Here is a 20,084-nt window from a genome sequence, read left to right on the forward strand (position 1 = left end):
TCCCGGTGGAGGGCTACAGGGCCTGATCACGACTCCGCGGACTATGGCCTCCTTCGCCCCGAGTAAAGGCCTGAGCAATGAACCTGGACAGAACAGCTGCTTTTTAAACAGTGCCCTGCAGGTACACACACACACACGCACACACGCACACACACACACACACACACACACACACACACACACACACACACACACACACACACACACACACACACACACACACACACACACACACACACACACACACACACACACACACACACACACATACATACATACATACATACATACATACATACATACATATACATACATATACATATACATACATACATACATACATACACATACATATACTGAGTGTACAGAACATTCTCAATTTGTCGTGGCATGGACTGCAAGGCGTTGAAAGTGTTCCACAGGGATGCTGGCCCATTTTGACTCCAATGCTCCCCACGGTTGTGTCAAGTTGGCTGGATGTCCTTTGGGTGGTGGACCATTCTTGATACACAGGGGAAACTGTTGAGCGTGAAAAACCCAGCAGAGTTGCAGTTCTGGACACACTCAAATCGGTGCGTCTGGCACCTCCTAACATACCCTGTTCAAAAGCACTGAAATCTTTTGTCTTGTCCATTCACCCTCTGAATGGCGCACATACGCAATCCATGTCTCAATTGTCTCAAGACTTAAAAACCCTTCTTTAACCTGACTCCACTTCATCTACACTGACTGACACCAATAAGGGATCATAGCTTTCACCTGGATTCACCTGGTCAGTGTATACACTACTTTCTAAAGTTTGGGGTCGCTTAGAAATGTGTTTGTTTTTGGAAGAAAAGCACATTTTTTTGTTCATTAAAATAACATAAAATTGATCAGAAATACAGTGTAGACATTGTTAATGTTGTAAATTACTATTGTAGCTGAAATGTACGCCTACGTAGATAGATATTCCATTAAAAAACATCCGTTTCCAGCTACAATAGTCATTTACAACATTAACAATGTCTACACTGTATTTCTGATCAATTTTATGTTATTTTAATGGACAGAAAATGTGCTTTTCTTTCAAAAACAAGGACATTTCTAAGTGACCCCAAACTTTTGAACGGTAGTGTAGCTGTGCTAGACTGTCATTCTCAGTGATATCTCACTCTCTGAGTCCCTGGGGAGCAATGATTCGGTGATGAGATGGTGAGAGAGAGAGAGAGAGAGAGATACAGGGACAGAAATAAAGAAAGAAGAGAAAGATAGAGACAGAAAGAGAGAGAGACAGAGATAAATAGACAGTGGGTGAGAGAGGGAGGGAGGAGAGAGAGGAGAGAGAGAGGGAAGGATGGAGGTAGAGCATGCCCTCTCTCTGTCCGCTGTAGTGATGTTTCACAGCTGGGAGCTGATTAATCATAAATAAACTAAGGAGGGATGGAGGAGGAGGGCATGCACTGTCACCCCCCCCCCCCCCCTCTCACACACACTTTTTGAATACGGTTGAATGTCTTAATTTGAATACTTTTTATGATTATTTTTTCGCTGCCACAATACCCGACTCGCATCCCACCAAATGTTTACCACCTGGGATTCGAACCGTCAACCCTTCGTTTGCCGGTCTGACCTCTAGGTTACATGCCTCCTCTTCAAAATGTAAACATATCCAATATGTAAATAATGTAAATGTATAACGCAGATTTTCTTCTCGCCTTAGGTTCTGTGGCATCTGGATATCTTCCGTAGAAGTTTCCGCCAGCTGACCACTCACAAGTGTATGGAAGACTCTTGCATCTTCTGTGCCCTCAAGGTAGGTTGCAGCTCTGCGAATTCTCTATGTACCTGGCAACCGGCGCATGCCCCGCCCACCTGAGGATCAGTCTTATACAGCTGTCTATGTCCTGTGTTTGAGGGGCGCAAAATCCTCTCGTCAGTCACTTCAATCTCGCTGCATCGATCGCTTCCATTTAACTCCCGCGTCTCTTCCATTTAACTCCCGCGTCTCTGTCATTTAACTCCCGCGTCTCTTCCATTTAACTCCCGCGTCTCTTCCATTTAACTCCCGCGTCTCTTCCATTTAACTCCCGCGTCTCTTCCATTTAACTCCCGCGTCTCTTCCATTTAACTCCCCCGTCTCTTCCATTTAACTCCCGCGTCTCTTCCATTTAACTCCCGCGTCTCTTCCATTTAACTCCCCCGTCTCTGTCATTTAACTCCCGCGTCTCTTCCATTTAACTCCCGCGTCTCTTCCATTTAACTCCCGCGTCTCTTCCATTTAACTCCCGCGTCTCTTCCATTTAACTCCCGCGTCTCTTCCATTTAACTCCCGCGTCTCTTCCATTTAACTCCCCCGTCTCTGTCATTTAACTCCCGCGTCTCTTTCATTTAACTCCCGCGTCTCTTCCATTTAACTCCCGCGTCTCTTCCATTTAACTCCCGCGTCTCTTCCATTTAACTCCCCCGTCTCTGTCATTTAACTCCCGCGTCTCTTCCATTTAACTCCCGCGTCTCTTCCATTTAACTCCCGCGTCTCTTCCATTTAACTCCCGCGTCTCTTCCATTTAACTCCCGCGTCTCTTCCATTTAACTCCCGCGTCTCTTTCATTTAACTCCCACGTCTCTTCCATTTAACTCCCGCGTCTCTTCCATTTAACTCCCGCGTCTCTTCCATTTAACTCCCGCGTCTCTTCCATTTAACTCCCGCGTCTCTTCCATTTAACTCCCGCGTCTCTTTCCCACTCTTGCTTATTGCCTGTCGTTTCCCCCCCCCCCCGTTAACGTTACAACCGAGGAAATGTTCGCAATGACCTGTCAGAGGTCCCCCCCCCCCCGATATTGGCTGAAATGGGCTCAATGGAATACATCGTCTTTCCGTCGCATCTATACGAACGGTCGAGCCTCGTCTGGGATTTAACACATCATCTCGACACTTACGTTGCAGTGAACTTTATTTTGAGGTGCGTTTATTTGTGGTGGAATGTGAAAAAAAGTCATCCTTTGATATAGTTGAAGTGTTTTACAAACCAGACGCGCTTAAATGAAAGCAACTTCCAAAAACGATCACTCGGATTATAGTGATGTTATGTCTGATCTCGCAAACAATGTAAAGTATGTATAGATAGGTGTCATCTAGAGCCAAGTGTGTTGATTTTTAGTCTGAGGGTGTCCTGCTATTGACAAACTTGACAAACACAGGTGAGTGCCGGTACGCCTAGACAGAGGACCTTGTTCTATTGTAGCCCTGGTCCACCCCTTTATGTTAATCTAATACACATATTCTCATTTTAAATAAATAAATAAAACATAATACCTGATTCCGTTAGAAAATGTACATATGAGTGTATTCGAAGGAAAAAACAGGGACATTTTACAATAATTGTTCAATAATACCCGAATTCCCACCAAAATACCTGAAATCCATTCATTATTTGTCCGTGTCAAGAATTGTTTTCATGTGCTATAATTCATTCAATACCTGATTGGAATTGTTTTCATGTGCTATAATTCATTCAATACCTGATTGGAATTGTTTTAAAAACGTTTGAACGTTTTGATGACCGTAGCTGATACTGTATGTAGCTCAGAACATGTGCTGACCAGCTGGCAAGTGTCTTAACTGACATTTTCAACTTCTCCCTGACCCAGTCTGTAATATCGACATGTTTCAAGCAGACCACCATCGTCCCTGTGCCCAAAAAAGCCAAGTCTAAATGACTGTTTCCCCATAGCACTCACATCTGTGGCCATGAAATGCTTTGAAAGGCTGGTCACATCAAGGCTGGTCACATCAACACCATCATCCCAGACACCCTGGACCCACTCCAATTCGCATACCTACCCAACAGACCCACAGATGACGCAATCTCTACAGACCCACAGATGATGCGATCTCTATTGCACTCCGCACTGCCCTTTCCCATCTAGACAAAAGGAACACCTATGTGAGAATGCTGTTCATCAACTACAGCTCAGCATTCAACACCACAGTGCCCTCCAAGCTCATCACTAAGCCAAAGAACCAGGAATCAAACTAACTCTTCTGACTCATCACATACGCTGATGTTACTGTTTATTATCTATCCTGTTGCCTAGTCACTTTATCCCTACCTACGTACAGTACCAGTCAAAAGTTTGGACACAGCTACTCATAGAAGGGGTTTTCTTTCTTTTTCCTATTTTCTACATTGTAGAATAATAGTGAAGACATCCAAACTATGAAATAACACACATGGAATCATGTAGTAACCAAAAAGTATTTTATATTTGAGATTATTCAATGTAGCCACCCTTTGCCATGATGAAAGCTCACGCTTTCATCATGGCACACTCTTGGCATTCTCTCAATCAATCAATCAAATTTATTTATAAAGTCCTTTTTTACATCAGCCGATGTCACAAAGTGCTTATACAGAAACCCAGCCTAAAACCCCAAACAGCAAGCAATACAGATGTAGAAGCACGGTGGCTAGGAAAAACTACCTAGAAAGGCAGGAACCTAGGAAGAAACCTAGAGAGGAACCAGGCTCTGAGGGGTGGCCAGTCCTCTTCTGGCTGTGCCGGTGGAGATTATAACAGTACATGGCCATTAAGGCTAGATCATTCTTCAAGATGTTCAACCGTTTATAGATGACCAGCAGGGTCAAATAATAATAATCACAGTGGTTGCAGAGGGTTCAATAGGTCAGCACCTCAGGAAAAAATGTCAGTGGGCTTTTCATAGCCGATCATTCAGAGTTAGAGACAGCAGGTGCGGTAGAGAGAGAGAGTCGAAAACAGCAGGTCCGGGACAGGTAGCATGTCCGGTGAACAGGTCAGGGTTCCATAGCCGCAGGCAGAACAGTTGAAACTGGAGCAGCAGCACGACCAGGTGGCCTGGGGACAGCAAGGAGTCATCAGGCCAGGTAGTCCTGAGGCATGGTCCTTAAGCTCAGGTCCTCCCAAGAGAAGAGAAGAGAGAGAGAGAGAGAGAGAGAGAGAGAGAGAGAGAGAGAGAGAGAGAGAGAGCGCGAGAGAGAGAGATAGAATTAGAGGGAACATATTTAAATATTCACACAGGACACCGGATAAGACAGGAGAAAATATTCCAGATATAACAGACTGACCCTAGCCCCGCGACACATAAACTATTGCATAAACAACCAGCTTCATGAAGTTGTCACCTGGAATGCATTTGAATTAACAGGTGTGCCTTGTTAAAAGTTAGTTTGTGGAATTGATTTCCTTCTTAATGTGTTTGAGCCAATCAGTTGTGTTGTGACAGGGTAGGGGTTTTATACAGAAGATAGCCCTATTTTGTAAAAGACCAAGTCCATATTATGGCAAGAACAGCTCAAATAAGCCAAGAGAAATGACAGTCCATCATTACTTTAAGACATGAAGGTCAGTCAATGCGAAAAATTTCGAGAACTTTTAAAGTTTCTTCAAGTGCAGTCGCAAAAACCATCAAGCGCTATGATGAAACTGGCTCTCATGAGGACTGCCACAGGAAAGGAAGACCCAGAGTTACCTCTGGGTAAGTTCTGGATAAGTTCATTAGAGTTAACAGCCTCAGAAATTGCAGCTTTGAAGAATCTCAAATATAAAATACATTAAATCTTTTTTTGGTTACTACATGATTCCATATGTTTTATTTTGTAATTTTGAATTATTCACTATTATTCTACAATGTAGAAAATAGTAAAAAAATAAATAAAAACCCCTGAATGAGTAGGGAATTTTGACTGGTACTGTATATGTACATATCTACCTCAATTACCTTGAACCCCTGCACATTGACTCGGTACTGGTACATAGTATATAGCCAAGATACATTGTGTATTTATTCCTCGTGTTATTAGTAATATATATATTTTTCTTTCTGCATTGTTGGGAAGGGCCCGTAAGCATTTCACTGTTAGTCTACACCTGTCGTTTATGAAGCATGTCACAAATAACATCTGATTTGATTTGTCACAGTTACCTGTTATTTCTATTGTCTGTTTAGTCCCTTATCTCCTATGTGGCACACAGCACGTATGAGTGTGTGTGTTCTACAGTATACTGTGGATGTATTATGGATGCTGGGTGTCAGTACACATAACAGTGTGTATTTCGTATGGTGTGTATAGTAATGCGTTCTAATGATGGGTGTGCGTAGGGAGATGCCTTAGGATGTGTAGGGATCTGTGTCAGTCTGAGTACATCGTGTTTTGTAGCAGTGTTGGTGTGTGCATAGTAGAATGTAGTGTTGTTGGTGTGCACTATGTGTGCGTATAAGTGTGTGTCGTGTAGGGTGTGTGTGTGTGTGTGTGTAGTGGTGTATTTGTTAGTGTCTCCTGAGCCTCTGTAATTAATTGGCTGACTGAAAGAGCTGAGACAGCAGAACCCACGCTGGGGTGCCACACACACACGCACGCACACACACACACACACACACACACACACACACACACACACACACACACACACACACACACACACACACACACACACACACACACGCACGCGCACACACACGCACACACTAGCTCGTAGGTGAAGTATGGTCGGTGTACATGTGAGGCTATAGTAAAGATAACTGCTGTGAGTTGAACAGATTCTGTCTGCTGATTAGACATCATGCCTAACTTGCGACACAATGTTCACCCCCCGTTGGCCCTCCTTCCGTACCGGTTGAGAGAGTGGGAGTGAGTAGGAGAGAGTTTACACAGGCAGCCCAATTCTGATCATTTTTTCACTAATTGGTCTTTTGACCAATTACATCAGACCTTTTCACATCAGCTCTTTTTCAGATCTGGTTGGTCAAAAATACAAATTAGTGAAAAAGAATCAGAGTTGGGCTGCCTGTCTAAATACATCCAGAGAGAGAGAGGAACATAGCGGGGGAGAGACCGGGGGAGGGAGAGATGAATATGGTAGTGGTGTCGATTTCTCCGGTCCTCTCTTGCTGTAGTAGAGTGATGCTTAGGAATTTTCCCCTCAGCTCAATCACACACACACACACACACACACACACACACACACACACACACACACACACACACACACACACACACACACACACACACACACACACACACACACACACACACACACACACACACACACACACACACCTCCCTCCTCCCCCTCTCTATATCTCCCCTCTTTCCTTTCTCTTTCCTTCCCTCCCTCCCTCTCTGTAGGGTATAGTCCCCCTCTACTCTCCTTGGCGCATTGCTGCAGTCAGCAGAGCCACCGTGACACACACACACACACACACACACACACACACACACACACACACACACACCTCTCAAGCCTTAAAGGGGCGTCCCAGTTTGTCTATAGTGAAACAATGAGGGACGAGGTAATAGTTGTAGAACTGTTGTAATACTCCTCCTCTGTCCTCACACCGCGGGAGAGGTCTGACCAAGACGCAACCTCTTGGACGGAGTTGTACTATGGTACGTTCTACTCTGTTAAAGCTGCTGCAATTTGTTCAGTTTTAGTGTGTGTGTGTGTGCGCGTGTATGTGTGTGTGTGTGTGTAGAGTATCTTTGCCCAGTTCCAGTTCAGCAGTGAGCGTGTGTTACCGTCGGACGTGTTGCGGAGTGCGCTGGCCAAGACCTTCCAGGACGAACAGCGTTTCCAGCTGGGGATCATGGACGACGCAGCAGAATGCTTCGTAAGCCTAACACACACACACACAGCCACACACGCACACACACGCACACACACACACACCCACACACGCGCACACACACACGTACACACACACACACAGCCACACACGCACACACACGCACACACCCACCCACACACGCGCACACACACACGCACACACACACACACACACACACAGCCACACACACACACACACACGTGCACAAACGCACACACACGCGCACAAACGCACACACACACACCCACCCACACACGCGCACACACAAACGCACACGCACGCACACCCACGTCAACCCTCCTCACGGGGAGCTTCTGTGTGTGTGTCCTATCATTCCAGCCCTGCTCTAACACCATCTAATTCTCCTTGATTCGCAAAGTAAGATGCGTTTGAGCAGGGCTGGTACAGATTCCTGCAAGAGGAGGGTGGTCCATCTAACGCCTGTCTATTATGTGTCCTTCTGCCTCTATTAAGACTCGCAGCCCAGCTCTGCTAGCGTTAGCCATTTAGCTAAGCACCCTGTGTCCCTCCCTATAGGATTGCACAGGAGTCGTGTTTGTCCCAGTGTGTGAACATCGATACAGATAATTGCTTTTAAGCTAATACGAGTTGGAGTGATCAGTCAACGGACAGAGGTGGGGAGGAGAAGAGGAAGAGAGCGGGAGGATAAGGGGAGAAAACCGGGAGAGGGACGTAGGAGAGAGAGAGAGAGAGAGAGAGAGAGAGAGAGAGAGAGAGAAAGAAGGGGGGGGACAGAGACAGAGCTAAAGGGATAGGTGCTATTTTTCAGTGTCCTTCTCCTACACAGCGGAGTTAGATCCTCGCCTCCACAGTTTGCGTGTGTGTGTGTGTGTATTCTTTGCGCCCGCGTACGTGTGTGTCAGGGAGGTACTACTTGATCGATTGGTCGTAAATGTGTTCAGTCAGAACATCCAGCAGGTCTTATAAAATACACACGCAATCCGTGTAACTCTGTGTGTGTGTGTGTTTTTTTTTGTGTTTCAGGAAAACCTACTGATGCGTATCCATTTCCACATCAGCGCCGAGACCAGAGAGGACATCTGTACAGCTAAACACTGTATACCACACCAGAAGTTTGCCATGACGCTGTTCGAACAGGTAGGACGGACACATACTGAACCATAACACATTCATAGGGATATTCTGTTTGCACAATGGATCAAAAAGTGTCAGGAAAAGAAGACCAGCAGACACTCAGGCCCCCGAGGCCTGGGGATGCACATCAGTTGTGTTACTGTTTCGACTGAAGCAAAGGCCTCCACTCGTGCCGGCCCGTTGTGGATAAGAGAACAGAATGTCTCTGTACGTCTTTGTAATATAAATATATATATAATTTGTTTTTTTCAGTGTGTGTGTAATAGTTGTGGAGCCACGTCGGACCCCCTCCCCTTCATTCAGATGGTTCACTACATCTCTACCACGTCCCTCTGGTGAGAACAGACATATCTGTGTGAAGAGTGTGTGTGTGTGTGTACAGTGTGTGTTCTTGAGGAAATGTGTATGTCTAGTATCTGTGGGAATGTGCGTGTTTGTGTGCGTGTGAATATATATATATATATATGTGTGTGTGTGTGTGTGTACAGTGTGTCTATAGTACAGTGTGTGTTCTTGAGGATGTGTGTGTGTGTGTGTGTACAGTGTGTGTATAGTACAGTGTGTGTTCTTGAGGATGTGTGTGTGTGTGTGTGTGTGTACAGTGTGTGTATAGTACAGTGTGTGTTCTTGAGGATGTGTGTGTGTACAGTGTGTGTATAGTACAGTGTGTGTTCTTGAGGATGTGTGTGTGTGTGTACAGTGTGTGTATAGTACAGTGGTTTTTCTTGAGGATGTGTGTGTGTACAGTGTGTGTATAGTACAGTGTGTGTTCTTGAGGATGTGTGTGTGTGTGTGTACAGTGTTTGTATAGTGCAGTGTTTTTTCTTGAGGATGTGTGTGTGTGTGTGTGTGTGTGTGTGTGTACAGTGTGTGTATAGTACAGTGTGTGTTCTTGAGGATGTGTGTGTGTGTGTGTGTACAGTGTGTGTATAGTACAGTGTGTGTTCTTGAGGATGTGTGTGTGTGTGTGTGTGTGTGTGTACAGTGTGTGTATAGTACAGTGTTTTTTCTTGTGTGTGTGTGTGTGTGTGTGTGTGTGTGTGTGTGTGTACAGTGTGTGTATAGTACAGTGTGTGTATAGTACAGTGTGTGTTCTTGAGGATGTGTGTGTGTGTGTGTGTGTGTGTGTGTGTGTGTGTGTGTACAGTGTGTGTATAGTACAGTGTGTGTTCTTGAGGATGTGTGTGTGTGTGTGTGTGTGTGTGTGTGTGTGTGTGTGTGTGTGTACAGTGTGTGTATAGTACAGTGTGTGTTCTTGAGGATGTGTGTGTGTGTGTGTGTACAGTGTGTGTATAGTACAGTGTGTGTTCTTGAGGATGTGTGTGTGTGTGTACAGTGTGTGTATAGTACAGTGTGTGTTCTTGAGGATGTGTGTGTGTACAGTGTGTGTATAGTACAGTGTGTGTTCTTGAGGATGTGTGTGTGTGTGTGTGTGTGTACAGTGTGTGTATAGTACAGTGTGTGTTCTTGAGGATGTGTGTGTGTGTGTGTGTGTGTGTGTGTACAGTGTGTGTATAGTACAGTGTGTGTTCTTGAGGATGTGTGTGTGTGTGTACAGTGTGTGTGTGTGTACAGTGTGTGTATAGTACAGTGTGTGTTCTTGAGGATGTGTGTGTGTGTGTGTGTGTGTGTGTGTGTGTGTGTGTGTGTGTGTGTGTGTGTGTGTGTGTGTGTATACTGTATAGTACACCGTGTTCTGTTCGTGATGATATACAGGTAACTGACAAAATAATGGAAACACTTCTTCAATAAGGGTTGCAAAGTATGTTGAATGCAGGTGCCTCCACAGAGATCTCAGGGACTTTGAAAGAGGGATCTTAAAGGGGCATGTCAGTCACCAGATCTCCACCCAATTGAACAGTTCTGGGAGATTCTGGAGCAGCGCCTGAGATGGCGTTTTTCACCACCATCAACATTTCTCCTGGAACAAAATGGTGTCGCGTCACTAGAATCTATGCCACGGTGCTTTCAAGCTGTTCTGGTGGCTCGTGGTGGCACTTCATGTTGGTGTTTCCTTTATTTTGACAGTTACCTGTATTTGTGTATAGTTTAGTCCAGTGTGGGTTCTTGAGGACACGTGTGTGTGTGTGTGTGTGTGTGTGTGTGTGTGTGTGTGTGTGTGTGTGTGTGTGTGTGTGTGTGTGTGTGTGTGTGTGTGTGTGTGTGTGTATGGTTTAGTCCAGTGTGTGTTCTTGAGGACACGTGTGTCTGTGTATGTATGGTTCAGTCCAGTGTGTGTTCTTGAGGACACGTGTGTCTGTGTATGTATGGTTTAGTCCAGTGTGTGTTCTTGAGGACACGTGTGTCTGTGTATGTATGGTTTAGTCCAGTGTGTGTTCTTGAGGACACGTGTGTCTATGTATGTATGGTTTAGTCCAGTGTGTGTTCTTGAGGACACGTGTGTCTATGTGTGTATGGTTTAGTCCAGTGTGGGTTCTTGAGGACATGTGTGTGTGTGTGTGTGTGTGTATGGTTTAGTCCAGTGTGTTTTCTTAAAGACACGTGTGTGTGTGTGTGTGTGTGTGTGTATGGTTTAGTCCAGTGTGTGTTCTTGAGGACACGTGTATGTGTGTGTGTGTGTGTATGGTTTAGTCCAGTGTGTGTTCTTGAGGACACGTATGTGTGTGTGTGTATGGTTTAGTCCAGTGTGTGTTCTTGAGGACACGTGTGTGTGTGTGTGTCCTTGCTGCAGTAACCAGGCGGTGAGGATGTTAGAGTGCAGAGAGAAGCCCACCCCCGACATGTTTGGAGAGCTGCTCCGTAACGCCAGCAACATGGGAGACCTACGCAACTGCCCAGTGAGTGTACACACACACACACACACACACACACACACACACACACACACACACACACACACACACACACACATGCATGCAAACAAACACACTCACGCATTGATGAACACACATTGACAGCTCAGGTGTGTGTGTGTGTGTGTGTGAGCTTTGTGCTGCTGCCGCATGGTAGAGAGCTGTTGGTGTGAGGCGGTGAATAGATCCAGTGCTGCTCCACACACCCTTCCCCTCGCTGCCAGAGTACCCACACAAAGGGCCTCTTCTCTGGGCAGAGCCTGGCGGCTGGCCCCTTCTACAACCCCCCAGCCCTCCAGTCCCCAGTCTCCCTGCTAGTCACATCGCCATTATCTTGTTATTGTGAGGCTGAGAGGATCCCTTCACTCTATACTTCTGCAATACTGCCGGTGATAGCTTTGGCCCTATGCTACATCCCGTGTTTATCCCATGGTCCCATGCTCTTCTCCCGGTCCCATTCGGAGTGTGTGCCCTGTTGAGTGTGTGTTTTTCAGATGAGTTGTGTGTACTGCTATGAGAGTGTGTGTGTCCCTTTCTCAGGACCAGGTCGTCCTGGCATAATCCCTTCCTGTCAGTACCAGTGCCAGCCCGGTCCAACCCGCTACCCACGAATGGAGTTTGTGTGTGTGTGTATGTTTGTCTTTGTGTGTGTGTTCTGGCACTCTCTCTGGTTGCCAGGGTGTTCTCAGGCTGTTTTCGAGACGGCTTTGCCAGCCCTGGTGTGTGCGTTTGTGTGTTCACTTCTGTGTGTGTGTGTGTGTGTGTTCTGCCAGCTCTGTGGTGGGTCGTGAGTCAGAGGAAGAGTCTAGAACACATGGTTCTGAACTCAACAGAACAGAAGGCTACTGGACAAACACTACTCAGCAAACTATCCCTCTCTCTCTCCCATATTCCAAATAAGATTCCTCAGATTCCTTAATTATCACTTCAAACCATTCTTCTTCTCTTTCAATGACGGTATTATTTTCTGTTTTCCTCTGCCTCACTTCCAACCCTGCAGAGTAACTGTGGGGAGGTGTTGCGTATCCGCCGCGTGTTGCTGAACTCTCCAGAGATAGTGTCCATCGGCCTGGTCTGGGACTCAGACCACTCTGACCTGGCTGAGGACGTCATTCACAGCCTGGGCACCTGTCTACGCCTGGGGGATGTAAGACACGCACACACACACACACACACACACACACACACACACACACACACACACACACACACACACACACACACACACACACACACACACACACACACACACACACACACACACACAATGATTAACCTTAGCAGAGGCTTTAGCTCAGTGGTCTTTATTTCTTCCGATTGCCCAGGCAACATACCTCATACCTGCTCTTCCTTTATCCTCTAGTACATCTGATTTCTCTCTCTCTCTCTCTCTCTCTCTCTCTCTCTCTCTCTCTCTCTCTCTCTCTCCTCCCTCCCTCCCTCCCTCCCTCCCTCCCTCTCCCCTAGTTGTTCTACCGTGTGACAGAGGAGCGGGCTCGTCAGGCTGAGCTGTACCTGGTTGGTATGGTGTGTTACTATGGTAAACACTACTCCACATTCTTCTTCCAGACTAAGATACGCAAGTGGATGTACTTCGACGACGCTCATGTCAAAGAGGTGAGTCAGTGACTGAGTGAATTAGTTAGTTAGATAGTTGATATGTGTTTTTATCTAGAATTTTGCTGTATAAAGGATATCATTAATGAATGTAATGAATAGATACTTTATCGTCCGTTTGGTTAGAACGGAAATTCATCTTCCGTGAATGGTGAGCTATTTTCTGGCGCTAAGTGCCTTGCTCAAGGGCACAACATTAGATATGTTGGTTAGTAGTGTGTGTTTGTGTGTGTTATCTCGATAGATCGGTCCTAAGTGGAAGGACGTGGTGGCACGCTGTATAAAGGGTCACTACCAGCCTCTATTGCTGCTCTATGCTGACCCCCGGGGGACGCCGGTGGTATCGCAGGACAGCCCCTCCTTCTCTAACCCCCAGCTGGACCTGCTGCACTGCAGCAAGGCTGGCTATGACAGCGAGGACTCTGGTAACCTTTAACCCCTGACCTCTAAACCCTGGCCCTCACCCCAAAGCTCCTTAAGCTTGACACACACCCTAAACCGAACCTCTCTCTCTCTTCTCATTTTCTGTCTGTCTGTCCGTCTGTCTGTCTCTCTCTCTCCTTTCCTCCCTCTCTCTCTCTCTCTCTGTTTCTTTCTCTCTCTCTCAGGGCGGGAGCCCTCCATATCCAGTGATACCCGTACAGATTCCTCTGACAGCTCCAGCCACCGAGCATCTCGAAATCGCCCTCTCCACCAGTCAACAGGCAGCCACCTGTCCAACGAATCGCAGACCACAGTGGTCGGTAAACATGACAACGGGACGCCCCTACACAGCGCAGACGCAACAGGTGAATTACATAATGTTACAAAACCACTTCAGTAACATATCTGATTCAGCTAATGATTAGTTGATCAACTGGATCAGGCGTGTTAGTGCTGGGCTAAAACAAAAGCCCGCACACTCTATAATCCTCCAGGATCAGAGTTGGAGAACCGTCAACACAAAAAAACAATCTAACCGCCCTCTCTCTCTATTTCTGTCTTTCTCTCCATCCCTTTCTCTATCTCCATCAGACTCAGTAACAGAGGCCCCCCCCCGCCCCCCCTCCCCTACCCTGCAGCAAGGGGACTATAAAGAGACAGCCGTGTTCCTCCTCTCCTCTCGTCGTCCCATGTCGTCATGCTCTTCCTCCCACCCTTTCTCCTCCTCCTCCTCCTCCCACCCCCCCTCCTCTACCTGTTCCTATCCCGTCTCCTCCTCCTCTTCCTCCCGTCCCATGTCCTCTTCCTCTTCCTCGGGTATAGGGGGATCTGTGCTGGGTTCTGAGGCAGGGGCCTTGGGGCCTCCCTGGGAGGATGAGAGCACTAGCAGTGAGTCCAAGTCTAGGTGGGTGCTGGTGAACAGAAACACACATTTATACTGGCCTATACAGGGCTTTTGGAAAGTATTCAGACCCCTTGACTTTTTCCACATTTTGTTACGTTACAGCCTTATTATAAAATGGATTAAATGAATACAAATTCTCAGCAATCTACACACAATAACCCATAATGACAAAGCGAAAAACTGAGCAATCGGGGGAGAAGGGCCTTGGTCAGGGAAGTGACCAAGAACCTGATGGTCACTCTGACAGAGCTTGAGAATTCCTCTGTGGAGATGGGAGAACCTTCCAGAAGGACGGCCATCTCTGCAGCACTCCACCAAATCAGGCTTTTATGGTAGAGTGGCCAGACGGAAGCCACTCCTCAGTAAAAAGCACATGACAGCCCGCTTGGAGTTTGCCAAAAGGCACCTAAAGGACTCTCAGACCATGAGAAACAACATTCTCTGGTCTGATGAAACCAAGATGGAACTTACTTCAACTAACTACTGAGTAAAGGGTCTGAATACTTATGTGAATGTGATATTTCCGTTTTGATTTTTTATAAATTTGCAAAAATGTTTTAAAGTTTTTTGCTTTGTCATTATTGGGTATTGTGTCTAGATTAATGAGAGGGGAAAAAATGATTTAATCAATTTTAGAATAAGGCTGTAACGTAACAAAATGTGGAAAAAGGGTCTGAATACTTTCCGAATGCACTGTACTTCCATATAGTCCAAGTCCATGTGAATGTTACACAGTAGAAGGCTTATATAACAAGTGTTGCTGTAAAGTTTGATCTCCTAGCTTGTGTAAGTTAACCTTTTACAGTGCTACCTGCTAAATGTTTGACTCTCCAGTTCTTCTGGTGGTCGGTGTTACCGGCCAGCCTGGAGGCCACGGAGGGAGGCCCTGAACATCGACAGCATCTTCACCCGCCAGAGAGGCTCTCCGCTGGGCTACAGCACCCTGCCCGGGCCCCGTCTACCTCCAAAGCTCCATCAACACTGTCCAACTAACACGCCTGATCTGCAGGGGGCAGGAGAGGTGGCCTGGGGTGTAGCGGGCTTGGGGGGACACACTGGCGGGGTGGCCGGTGTGGCAGGGATGCCTGGGTTGCTAGGCAATGGTACGGGCTGCCCCCCTCCTCCTCCCCCGTTGAGAGGGGTGGAGCTTCAGCCCTGTCTGATACAGAGGATGGAGAGTGGTTACGAGAGCAGCGAGAGGAACAGCAGCAGCCCTGACAGGTACACACACACACACACACACACACACACACACACACACACACACACACACACACACACACACACACACACACACACACACACACACACATACACACATACACACACACACACACACAATACGTTTTGTCCTTGTTGCAGTCTCGCAGAGTTTCTCTCTCTCTCTCTTTTCCCCTCCCTCTCTCTCAGAGAGGTAGGTCAGAAGCGTGTGTTGATGTCTGGTCCGTCGTGGCGCTCGGTGCCCAAGTCCAAGAGCACCAGTGCCATCCTGCAAGAGCTGCCAGCACCTAGCTGGGGCAGCAACAGCAACCTGGGTGTGTGTGTGTATATATGTGCGTGTGATACGTAACGGTGTCAGAGTGGCAGCGTGGGTTTGTGTGTTTGCATACGTATGTGCATGTGTGTTGTGTGTTTGCATACGTATGTGTGTGTGTGTTGTGTGTTTGCATACGTATGTGTGTGTGTGTTGTGTGTTTGCATACGTATGTGTGTGTGTGTTGTGTGTTTGCACAGTATTCAGACTCTAAAGTTTGTTTCTCCCACCTCCCCGTGCGTGTGCTTGTGTGTATGTGTGTGTGTGTGTGTGTTTGCATACGGTGTGCGTGTGTGTTGTGTGTTTGCATACGTATGTGTGTGTGTGTGCAGGCGCTGGCCGTAGCGAGCTGGATGAGCTTCAGGAGGAGGTGGTGAGGAGAGCGAGGCAGCAGGAGCAGCAGAGGAGGAAAGAGGCGGAGAGAGAAGCTGCCGTGGGATTCAACCCTAGACCCTCCAAATACATGGACTTAGACCAGCTGCAACACCAGGGTGAGGGCAGGGAGGGGCGTACGTCACCGCGACTGTCTGTTCCTTACACCTGTCTCCTTGGGTGGCTGTCTGTCCGTCCCGCCCTTTTGTCTTGTCAGGACACGAGAGAAGATACTTTTGTGTAGTGGCTCATTTTGGGTGTGCTTATGGTTACCTACTGTTTGTGTGTGTGTGTGTGTGTGTGTGGGATGCTATAACAGCGTATAGACGAGTGTTCTCGACTCCCTGGTTCTACCTAGACCTACAGTGGGTGCAGGCTTTTGTTTTGGCCCAGCACTGACACACCATCACTGGGTGGTTTTAATTGATCCGTTGAATCAGTAGGGGTGTGTGCCCCTGTGTGTCTGGTTGTCTGTCGTTCAACTTCTTCAACACACACACACACACACACACACACACAGACACACACATAACCTGCGGGTAAATCGGTGGCATTATTTCTAATGCGATTCAAAGGTTTTAGCGTCATAATGCCGTCAGTGCTTGAAGCTAATACTAACCACCTCAATCTGCCTGGTTCCATGTAACACATCACAGCTAACAACAGGAGAGGAACCGCACTGCCTGCACAGTACAAGTCAACATTAATGCAACTCATTGGGAACCTGCTTGTCGTCTCTGAACGTACCCCAGATTTGATGGTTGCTCTCCTGCTGTGTGTCTCTGCATCTTCTCCTAACCCACTAGCACCTCAGACAGCAGGGGGCACGTTCACTAGGGTTAAATCTGCACGAGCTGATACTCGATCTGTTCTGAAGGCCAGCGTCTTCCCCTGACCTCACGACCCCAGCTCTGCTCTCTCTCTCTCTCTCGCTCTCTTGAAAACCCTCATCTTTCTGTCATTGACTAACCGTCACGCATGCACACACACACGCGCGCACACACACACACGCGCACACACACACACACACGCGTGCACACACACACACATGCGCACACGCACGCACACACACACACACACATGCACACGCATAAAGGAGCTGTTTGCATGCTGGCCCCCTCAGAACCACTCCTCTACTCTGCTTCTCTTTTCTTCCGCCTCTCTTTCCCCTCTCTTTATTTATTTCCAACTCTCTCTTCTCTCTCTCTCCACCCTGTTCTCTCTCTCTTTTCATCTCTCACTCTTTCCATCTCTCGCTCTCTCTCTCTCTCTGTCCTCCTGCTCTCTCGTTAACATTCTCAGCTGTGCTCAGCCCCTTGCATGAGGCTAATGCTCATAGTGGATTGGCTGTAGCTGCGTGCATGAGGAGCCCTTGGGAACCAATCACACAGGATCAGGATATGGAGCAGGAGACAAGAAGCGTCCGTCCACAGGGGCATCGCAGGTACCATAACTGTCCCCTGTATGTCCCCAAAACCCACCCCAGGACCCTTCTGTGTGTGTCCCAGCTCTGCCTGTCCAAAAAAACACCCCTAACTCCTCTGTGTGTAGTGCAGTGGAGTGGAAAGTGTTTCTGCTCTGAGGTAGTTGGTCTGTACTGGTCTGTATTTGTCTGTGTTGGTCAATGTTGGTCTTTACTGGTTTGTACTGGTACCTGTTGTGTTGATGGTGAGATATCTGGTCCAGACCTGTCTCTGAGTGGGCTGTAGGTCTGTCTGCCTTTTTGCCTGTCTGTCTGTTCGTGAGGGGCTGGTGCTGTGTTGGATGGGAGGTATAATGTATATGTAGTCAGTAGGGGAAGATGAGGAGAGGAGACTAGTGCTTTCCTCTCATTCTTCAGTCCTCTCTTCCTCCTCTCCTCTGTCTGGTTATTTATTCCACTCTTCCTCTCCTCCTCTCTCTTGTTCTTAACTGCTCTCTCATTTATTCTTTATTCCCTTATTATATTTTTTTCCTCTCCTCTTCTATTGATCAACGTTGAGCTGTGATTAATGGGCGACTGCTGCAAAGGCTGCTGGGTAATTCCTGAGCCAGCGGAGATGTAGAGAGTTAATGTGGGGGGTGGTGGATTTTGTGTGTGTGCTTGCTTGCTGACTGGTGTCTTGATGATGAAGTGCCTTATAGCTTTATGAATCCTACATTACAGTCATGAGCCTGACATAAGATGCTTTTGTTTCAACACATTCCATTTGAAAAGTGTTTTCGTTTCATCCTTTATTTACTCTGATTGTGAATGGCTGCTGAGCGTCTCTGTCCCGCCCTTTCTCTCCTGTCGCCCAATCAGTGAACAGCCTGGCCCGCTCCAAGTACTGCTGACGCCCAATCAGGAGGGGGAAGAGGTCCGGCCAGCCTACCAGGATGCAGCCCTGGGCCCTGGCCAGCCCCTTCTCTCCTACAGACCCTCCCCCAACCTCACCCTTCTCCACTCATCCCTCCAACCCCCTCCCACCAACAACACCGCAGCACAGGTTGAGGAGGGGAGAGACAGCCTTTTTAGCGGGGGAGAGGGGAGAGAACGGGTCAGGAGGGAGGAGGATGTGGGGATGAGTGAGGTCGGGGGACAGGGACTGAGGAAAGTTGAGGAGGAGGAGCGGTTGAGGAGGGGTGAGGAAAGGCAGGGGGTGAGGCTGGAGGAGTTGTTACAGGTCGGGGGGGTGTGTGTGAGACCTCTAGGCAGACACCTGGCCATCTCTCTTCCCTCTTTACCTCTCAGACTCTGGGATATATCAGACACACACACTACCCCCTCACACACACATTCACCCTCTGACCCCCAACACACACGACCCCCACCCCCACATTCAAACACGGACTCCCCACACATGTATACAGACCCTGAGCCCCCACACAAACAGTCTGACCCTCCGCCCACCCCCCACTCATCCCGCAGTCAGCCCCACCACTCCCCGCCCACCGCCTCTTCTGATTGGCCCAATCAAGTTTCCACCTTCAACACCATCACAAGTCATTGGTCCTCCTGGAGCTTGGACCGCCCAGATGCCGTGGTTACGCCATATGACACACCTCCAGATCGCTGCCTCCCCATTAAGGCACACCTCTCCCACAGAAAATACAACTCCCAGCCTGCCCCTGCACAGCATGAACCCTGTGACCCTGAGGAGGCAGAGTTATCAGAGCTGGACTTCCTGTACCGGGCCAGTCTCCAGGCAGGAAGTAGAGGTACATACTGTAGATATTGTAGTTGTGTGTATGTGTTTATGTTTAAATTGTGTGCATGTACAGTAGCTGTGTGTCTAATGTGTGTATGAAGCTATGTGTGTATATAGTGTGTCTGATCCCTGACCTCCAGCTTTTCTCCTGCGTGGGAGCAGGTGGCAGCCCGGCCGGGAGCCTGCAGTGTGGGGTAAGAGGGCCAGCCCGCTCCTTCACTCCCAACACGGAGGGGAGTGTGTACCAGACTGACAGCAGCAGCACAATGGTCCGCAGTCTGAGCGGCACAGTCATCACCCCGCGTCGCCACCGTCTCACCGCAGCACGCAGCTTTGTGAGTTTATCATACGCAAACGCCACCGGAGGTTGGTGGCACCTCCAATTGGGGAGGACGGGCTCGTGCTAATGGCTGGAGAGGAATCAGTGGAATGGTATCAAATACATCAAACACATGGTTTCCATGTGTTTGATGCCATTCCATTTGCTCCACCCGTTCCAGCCATTATT

General features: G+C 47.8%; 1 protein-coding gene across 2 annotated transcripts in view; it reads left to right on the forward strand.

The window, feature by feature from the left end:
- Window positions 1–20,084, forward strand: part of LOC139376599 (ubiquitin carboxyl-terminal hydrolase 54-like) — a 36,538-nt gene that overhangs the window by 12,377 nt on the left and 4,077 nt on the right. Inside the window, exons 2-18 of one of the 2 annotated variants that reach the window (XM_071119376.1) lie at window positions 1–121; window positions 1,703–1,795; window positions 7,496–7,630; window positions 8,633–8,746; window positions 8,996–9,078; window positions 11,436–11,541; window positions 12,557–12,703; window positions 13,024–13,173; window positions 13,418–13,598; window positions 13,782–13,961; window positions 14,188–14,500; window positions 15,335–15,721; window positions 15,911–16,035; window positions 16,367–16,525; window positions 17,709–17,850; window positions 18,691–19,586; window positions 19,739–19,911. The exon at window positions 1–121 is cut by the window's left edge and continues 348 nt beyond it. In XM_071119376.1, coding sequence (XP_070975477.1) covers window positions 1–121; window positions 1,703–1,795; window positions 7,496–7,630; window positions 8,633–8,746; window positions 8,996–9,078; window positions 11,436–11,541; window positions 12,557–12,703; window positions 13,024–13,173; window positions 13,418–13,598; window positions 13,782–13,961; window positions 14,188–14,500; window positions 15,335–15,721; window positions 15,911–16,035; window positions 16,367–16,525; window positions 17,709–17,850; window positions 18,691–19,586; window positions 19,739–19,911 — 3,505 coding nt within the window. Of the gene's footprint in view, window positions 122–1,702; window positions 1,796–7,495; window positions 7,631–8,632; window positions 8,747–8,995; window positions 9,079–11,435; window positions 11,542–12,556; window positions 12,704–13,023; window positions 13,174–13,417; window positions 13,599–13,781; window positions 13,962–14,187; window positions 14,501–15,334; window positions 15,722–15,910; window positions 16,036–16,366; window positions 16,526–17,708; window positions 17,851–18,690; window positions 19,587–19,738; window positions 19,912–20,084 lie in introns of those variants that run through there. The other variant, XM_071119378.1, reaches the window with a different exon arrangement.

Source organism: Oncorhynchus clarkii, chromosome 20, assembly GCF_045791955.1.
Source record: "Oncorhynchus clarkii lewisi isolate Uvic-CL-2024 chromosome 20, UVic_Ocla_1.0, whole genome shotgun sequence".
In the NCBI taxonomy this organism is placed as follows: domain Eukaryota; kingdom Metazoa; phylum Chordata; class Actinopteri; order Salmoniformes; family Salmonidae; genus Oncorhynchus; species Oncorhynchus clarkii.